The following is an 8521-nucleotide window of genomic DNA, read 5'->3' on the forward strand; positions in this document are numbered from 1 at the left end:
TAGAAATCATATAACTTTAGAATGTATCATTTATAGCCTTTTACTTTATATGGATTCAATTAATCATTCTCTGGGGGTTGATTTGGGCATCACAATGATTTAAATCATAATAAATAAATTTATATTGTATGAAATATGCAGCATTGTACAAAAAAAAAGAAACAATATATATATATATATATATATATATATATATATATATATATATATATTCTGTCATATGCATTTATATTGTATTATTAATTGAAATATTAAAATTACTATTATTAATATTATTATTGTATTCATATATTCTTAAATAGAGTTTTAAAACTTATATATTTTTTATATTTAAATTATATATGTATTTTGATTAAATAATATATTAAATAAATTCTTAAACTCAAATAAATTATGTGAGGAGATGGAATATGATGTTTGTCATATACTTATATATTTGTTATCGGAGATCATTGGATTTTTTTTAATAAAAAACAACTATAGATAATTTTTATTTATAATAGAGTTGTCAAAATGGGTCGGAATTCGCAAGTTAACCCGGCTCACCATTGGTTTTGGTTGGGTTGAAATTCTTTTACAAATTTCAATACAGGTTAATTTTTGACCCGACTCATTTAGAATCCGGCTCACCCGGGTTGAACTCGTGGTGAGTCGGGTTGGCTCAACAAGCCGCAAATAAAAGGGTCACACAAGTGTTTTTTATTAAGTTGGGCTTTATTTGGGTCGTGTTAGGTTGTTTTTTTTAGCCAACGCATAAATAATTTTTATTTTGGTTTGTATTTGGATTGTATTAAAGTTTATTTAGATTTTAATTAGAATTATAATTTAGTTTTGACTAAAAAAATAAAAATATTTTTTTAATTAAGTGAACCCGTGAGCCAACCCATTTAACCCGCCAATTCGTGGTAGGCCGGACCGGGTTCAAATTTGTTTGGCTCGTTAAAAAGTGAATCGAGTTAGGTTAGCTCACTAAATCATCAATCCGTGATGACTCGAGCCGGGTCGGACCGAGTTATCTGTTTTGACAGCTCTAATTTAAAATGAGTTTATTATTGAAATAAAAACTTTTTTTTTTAAATATAACAATATAAACATAGAATTTACAAACAATATTCTAAACCCGCAGAAAAAATGCTCTAAGAAATATTTGAATAAAAATCCAGTCCAAGAAAAAAAATAATTCGATATATAATTTTTATAAGTTTCTTATTTTTTTTACAAAACATATAAAATTAAAAGGTATATTTCATCTCCAAAGCTTAATCTCCAACAGAATAAATAATGTGTTTGATTAAACAATCAAAATGTCTCCTAAAATATTCTTGTGAATGAATTGTACTTATTTATATTAAAAGGTAATAACTCTGTCATGTAACAGTTACTGTATAATTATAAAGAGACAACAATCTAACAATAAAAATAAGATCAACGGTTAATGTGTTGTAGTTAGATAGTTTAAATTTATTTTATTTTTTTCAATTCCAAGATATAGTTAAGAATGAAATTAACATATAATATATATATATATATATATATATATATATAATTTTAAAAACCTTCTAATAAATTAATATTAAATATGCAAGCTTATTCTGTATTATTCTATATTTTATTCCATTTAGCACAAATTAACATGTCGAGGAAGAATCACAAGATCCTGAAACAGAATCATGACACAAGAATGAATCAATACTCATAACAAAAACTACAAATAAAACCAATTAAAACAAAAATATATATAAAATTAAAATTAAAATATATATTGAAGAGAGAGAGAGAGAGAGGAAGGGGTGAAGGTTAGAATGGGTTGTTAGATAGATTCATTTCCTTGTTGAGTTAAGGGGTGAAACCAATTCAATTGGGAAACATAGTCTTCTGAAACAATGATTGTGTTGTGTCGATGACATGTATATGCCAATCCCAATATTCCATCAAACCTTGGCCGAATAAATCTACCCAATTTCTCTTTTTCCGATTCAAAATCCCATCTTTGTTGCCTCGATCAATCCGCCTCCCTATCTTTTCTCTCAAACAATTATAATCTCATGTTCCTCTTCAGCTAAGGTGGTTACGATCACTATTCAATTTTTACATTATGAATCTTAGATTGTTTTTCTCTTCTAATTTATGTGCTGTGTGTGCTGCGAGTTACTGCACTTTGATTGGCTGTTGAATCTTTGAATCTTTTGACTTTAGGGAAGGTAGTTGTGATGGGAGATCATGAGTAGGATATTCTTGTGTCTGAAACTGTGTAATTACTGTTTTTTGATATGTGGGAAACTTCCAAAAAGTTGTTTTTCGGAAGATTGTACTTTAAATTGAGTGTTGTCTTTTGAAGGAAGTTGCTTAGGATGAGAACAATTGGAGGTCAACCCAATTAAGTTGTTTGAGGAATTGAAATAAGTTGAAGGACAAAATCCAGGTTTAGAATGGCTGAAGATAGAGACGCTAGTTTTAACTTCTTTTATTTAGGAAGTGTAGATGTATGGTGAGAAGACATACTGGATCTTTTCAAGATCAGTGGATAAGAATCTCATAATCAATGTTGCACTTTGCTCTTAGTCTCTAACTTAGTGAGAAGAATCAAATTAGGTTGATTTCACTCTAATTATGGTAGGATAGTTTGGACTTTTGGATTCTTTGAGTATTTTTACTGTTAATCTTTCCTCGCATGTTTTGTTTGCTGCTGTAATTCATGAACAACTGGACACTTGCTGTTGCATTGTAAGGCTATTACTCTCTTATGACTATTTTGTTTAGAGTGCTGAAGGTTGAGTCTTAGATTCTACTTTGGAGCCATTTCTGCCAGATAGGTTTAAAGATTTTTGAAAAATATTAGGTAGGAGAAATACTCTTATTTTCAAGTTTCTTAAGGCCATGCAGCTTATTTTGGGTAAGGATTGTGTATATGGCCTTTTTGTAGCGACAGTAGTTACTTTATGGGATTCATCTTGTCTGACTTAGACAGTGCTGTTTTGCAGCATTTATTATTGTCTTATTGTATTTTTTCTTGTTTCCTAGGTGGATTCTCTTTAATGATATTTCTTTTTCTATCAAAAAAAAATAAAAACTTTTTACATCCATTTGGCACAAGAAACTTAAACTGGTTTAGAATCATTATTCTAAATTGAGTTGTGCAAAACATAAAATTATAATTTTAAGTCAAATTACAATACCATGTTAAGCCTCTAGTTAGGGTAGTCATGGAAGAACTAACATTAGACATTAGTGCCTGCGGCAGTGGTTGGTAGCAATAATGACAATATCAGTGGCAAGAATAATCAAGTTTGGAGTAGTTATAACAACAACTGTGATAATAAGAATAACAAAATAAAGAAGAGAGGCTGTGAAATGTGGACGTGAAGTTTTGAATTGAGTTATGAACTAATAAATTAGGAATAGTTGGTTTTAGGTGTATTATGATTCTATTAAGTTTGAAACTGAATTGCGATTCGAATTCTGAAAGGACTTTCTGAACGTTGTAAGTAAAACTCCTAGGTCAAATTGTGCCAAATGGACACTTGTAGAAAAGGAAAGCTCCATTAACATTTGAGCCAGAATTTTCATATATAAAACAAACAGTTCTACTCTTCATTTCAGTAGTTATAATAAATATGAAATTTGTTGACGCTATTGTTTAATTTACAGTAATAACAACTATTCAATGGCCCTTTTCACTGTTGCTGTGTAAATGGAAGCAGTTGCTATTGCACGACTTTTCCAAGTATATCAGATATTTGCTGGGGATTAAGTGAAAAAGACTCAATGGTAAACCCGAATGTGTCTAGTCAACCAAAAATATGCTATAGGCCTATTCGACCTTCTGACCTTGACATTTTAGAGCATATCCATGGCAGATTATTTCCTATCAGGTAAGATCCTGTGTTGTTTTGTTAACTTCAACTTTAGATTTGGAAATTGTGTTTACCCAGACATGTCTACAATTCTCAGGTACGAATCTACTTTTTTCCATGATGTGGTAAATGGACGTGACATTGTGTCATGGGGAGCTGTTGACAGCAATCGCTCCGATGGTCGAAGTGATGAACTCATTGGATTTGTAACAGCACGGATTGTTCTTGCAAAAGAAAGCGAGGTGACCCCATTTATGTACAGTTATATGCCTTTTGTCTAATTATTTGAAGAATACTGAGAAAATGTTATCTGTCCATCATTTCTAAAGCCTGAAATTTGTTCTGAAAAGAGAACATGTGCTGCGTTTCTACTACTCTGAATGCATCTTTCGCCTGCAAAAGTGTGGTTAATTAATGTTTTGAGATTTATTTACTGGCTATAAGGGGGAATGTCAAGTAGCAAGTTCTTGTTGGAAAGTTTATTTGAAATGTGTTTAATCAATCTTCTTGGCCCAAAGATAATGGAAAATTACCTTTCAATAAACCTGTTTAAATGTCTAAATGTACAACCCATGGACACAAAACAAGACAAATCTCTTAATATTGGTAGTCTGGTTTAATCAACATTTTGATATGAAGATAACAGACAATTTTTGTGTAGTTTTATGTACATCTTGATATCCACAGTCTGCGGCTTGACCATTTTATTAGTTTTCTGTTGCTATTATTTAATTAATGGCTTACTAAAACTTAATGTATGATTGAATTGAAGTTCTCATTAAAATTAAGTTTGCAAACTGAGTTTGCTAAAGTAACCCAAACTTTTTCTTTTACCAAACTAAGTTTTGAATGTAATAAAAAATGTCACGAAGCTGAGTTTGGAACCCCAAACTGAAACCAAACATAGCCTTAGTTTGCTTGTAATAAACCTGTTCTAACTGTCCCAAACTGTTCAAGTAGTAGGGTATGCCCTACTACTTAAAGTGTAGATGTTTGAAAGCTTAATCTGTTTGCTGAAGATTTGTGAATTTTATTGCATGAATGTCATTCTTGTAGATAGTGGACATGCTTGGATATGACTCAGCTAGATCTGACCAAACTTTAGTCTATGTTCTGACGCTTGGAGTCGTGGAAGCATATAGAAGTTTTGGAATAGGTAAGAGTGTTGCAAATCAAGTTTTGTGAAGTCCTCTATTATATAATTGGAACTCTAATTTGTGCTCTATATGCAGCTTCTTCTCTGATTCGGGAGGTCATAAAATATGCTTCAAGTATTCCAACCTGCCGAGCTGTCTACTTGCATGTAATCTCTTACAATAACCCTGCAATCAATTTGTACAAGAAAATGTCTTTCAAATGTGTGAGAAGGTTGCAGGGGTTCTATTTGATCAATGGCCAACATTACGATTCGTTCTTATTCTTGTATTATGTAAATGGGGGTCGCTCTCCTTGCTCACCATTGTAAGTGCAAAATTCCTTTCATTTTTTATCCCTGATTTGTTCAGACTGGTTTTTCATGTCAATGCTTTATACTAATCTTGTTTTACCTAGTGTAGAAAATTTTGCGTTATACTCTTAACCGGTCTGAGTTTCTGAACCTTTGTAAATAAGGTTGTTCTTGAACTAATAAGGGTGTTCCTATTCTTTGTTGTTATATACACACACACACGTTTGAACTTGATATGTGAAAAGTATTTCATTTCTTTGTTCTAAGTTGTTTTAGGTGAGATAAAATGTGGAACAATTAAATGCTGCTGTCTTGCTATTGCAAAAGGATCATTGGCTGATTTTCTAAGCTAAACATCAATTTCTCCTTCTTACTTTTGGCTGCCTATCTGATTAACCCTTTTAGTATTTGTTGCATATTGAGCCACATGCATCCTTTTATCTAAGTTATTTTCTAGAATTGAAATTTCAATTTCACATTTCAGAGAGATTCTCACTGCAATAGTAAGCTTCATGAGGAGTGGCTTTAAGTCAGTGGCTGCAAGGTTGTGCAGGAGCGGAAGCAGGAAGATCTCAAGGCGAGCAAAGTGTAAAGAAAGTCATTCTCTTGTGTCAGCAACACCCAACAAAAGAAACGTAGCAGTGGAATGTTCTGGTTATGAGTGTGTTTAACTCCGTTTAATTTTTTTTAAGTTATCTGTTTCCTGTATCAATCAACCTCACTATTGTTGATTCCCTCCAGAAAGGTCATATTCGAGCCAAAAATTATTTCTTACTATGATGTCATAATAAACTTCTTCAATCCAGTGAATTCACATATACTGTTAGAAGGTGACAATAACAACATTTAAGTGTATGTGAACAATGAAAATTGTGATTCTGTTGATCATCATTACAATTGGCAGGATTAAAAGGACATGCAGATTTGATGCAGTAGTTACTGTAATGGCTAATATAACCATGCTCGTTTACTAGCTTTATTGAGAAAGCAAATATGATGGTGGAACAGGAAAGATAATGCACCTGATTTCATCTCTTAGTTAACAGAGTCTTGAGTCTTAAGCATTAGAAAGCACAAACTTTAAAATATGATTCATAAGCAATAAAATATTTCATAACAAACATGAAACATAATCCGTAGATTTCTGGTTATCCAGGACTCTTGCCTGTTCTTTACCTGATGAATGAAGCAAGAATAAAATCTCAGGTCGGAATGAACCACTGCATTTTCAGTGATGCTGAGTTTCTTTGAGGTGATTTACTATAGGGAGGAAAAAAAATACAGGTGCAAAGATTGTTTGGAAGTGGTTTGGGAAGACAAATTTGAGGGGATCGCTTCCATGAGGGAAGAGAATAGAAGAGAAAGTTATGTCAGTACACCTTAAGTTACAAGAGTATCCTTCTCTTTTGTTTTTTGATATGCCTTTTTGTTTTTTTCACAAAAACCTCCACATTTTAATCTAATATAACTTTTTCAATTTTAATTTTTTCATTTTAAATAATAACTCACATTTCATACTAATAATAATAATTTTATTTAAATAATAGCGTAATCAAGTCTTCAAACGCAACACTCTGAGTTACCTAGACGATAGCACAAATAAAGTCCACAAACAAGTTACGTAGATGTGAACACAACAAACTTTTAAGTTTTGGAGGTTTGTATACATACCCAACCCAACAAATTTACTAAAGAGTTTGGGCCAATAAGACTCAATCAACGTTATTAACCTAAAGTGGGTAAATAATATCTAGATAGATATTTGTTGCAACAATTATATTAACATAATATATGATCAAATCTCACATCGATTATATTCTATATATCCCTTAATATCATATATCAATAAAATATATGATATGTTTGATTTATATTATCATATAATATTAATTACAACATACATGGTAAGTTTTTATTATTGTTAATTATTAATATTATATATTTCATAATTATCTTCCTAAGGGTTTAGAAACTTATAAATAAGATTAAAATACTTCGGTAGTCCTCGTTTTTGTAGTAAAATCTTAATTTGATTCTCGTATTTTTATTAGTCTCAATTAGGTCATCCTTTTTGTAAATTAGTATCAATTAGGTCTTTTCCGTAGAGAACTAACACCGTTAAGTAGGTACCACGTGTCAACTCCTCGTTTTTTTGAATTTTTGAATTTTTAATTTTTTTTAATTTTTTTTAAATATTTATGCCACGTGTCAGGTTTGTAGTGTGTCATGTGTCAATCTAATATGGTGACACGTATCAACTTATTGTATGAATCTCAATTTGGTCCTCATATTTGTTAATTTGAATTGATTTCAGTTCCAAATTTTTAAAAAAAAATTTAACTTCATGTGCTCCAAATTTAAAACAAATTTAATTTTTTTATAAATGTAATGATGATACTTTTATTAGAAGTGATATTTCTATTACATATTTTTAACAATATTTAATTTATTTAAATTTATATTTTACATTAAACTTTATTTTTTTTTAAATTATAAATATATAGATTAATAAATTTATATTCGAAATATTTGTATAATATTCTATATCAACAATATTTTAGAGTTGGCTTAAAAATAACAATTTTATAAATTCAAATGTAAAATTTTAAAATAATTTTATAAGAAAATAAAATAAATATATTTAAAATTTTAATATTAAATACAATTAATATTATTAAAATATTTAATAAAAATATCAATTTTAATAAAAATAATGGTTTAATTAATCGTAAGGTACCCAGTTTGGTACTAGAGTGTCAAATTGGTACCCGCTTTTAAAAAAGTATCAATTGCATCTCAACTTTTAAAAATTGCTTCAATTAGGTCCCTTTCAGACAGAGTTGACTAACGTCGTTAGTCAACGTGCCACGTGTCAATCTGTGGTTTTTTTGATTTTTTTTTTTAAAAATTTAATTTTTTTTTTTAATTTTTAAATTTTTTTTAAAATTTTTTAAAAAAAATTAAAAATGCCACGTGTCAAATCCCTGTGTGTGATACGTGGCATTGTCAGTGCCACGTGGCATTGTAATGCCACGTGTCAGTGTCACTATCAGATGTCATTGTGATGATTTCGATTTAGTCCCCATTTATGTTTTTTCGTTTCAATTTAGTACCTACTTATGTGTATTTGATTCAATTTTGACCTAATAATTTTTAATAATTAAAATATTTTTAATAAAATTAAAAGTAATTAAGTATAAAAGTTTAAAAAAAATTAAGT

The 8521-nt window shown here is 30.0% G+C and overlaps 1 protein-coding gene across 1 annotated transcript; it reads left to right on the forward strand.

Moving 5' to 3' along the window:
* Positions 1-1772: 1772 nt before the first annotated feature.
* On the forward strand, positions 1773-6222 carry LOC114173497 (histone acetyltransferase MCC1). Its single transcript, XM_028057947.1, has 6 exons — positions 1773-2064; positions 3649-3872; positions 3952-4096; positions 4911-5010; positions 5087-5315; positions 5786-6222. The coding sequence occupies exons 2-6, from the start codon at positions 3766-3768 to the stop codon at positions 5970-5972; spliced, it is 768 nt and encodes a 255-aa protein (XP_027913748.1). The 5' UTR covers positions 1773-2064; positions 3649-3765; the 3' UTR covers positions 5973-6222.
* The last annotated feature ends 2299 nt before the right edge of the window (positions 6223-8521 follow it).

The sequence above is a fragment of the Vigna unguiculata genome, chromosome 2, assembly GCF_004118075.2.
Source record: "Vigna unguiculata cultivar IT97K-499-35 chromosome 2, ASM411807v1, whole genome shotgun sequence".
Classification (NCBI taxonomy): domain Eukaryota; kingdom Viridiplantae; phylum Streptophyta; class Magnoliopsida; order Fabales; family Fabaceae; genus Vigna; species Vigna unguiculata.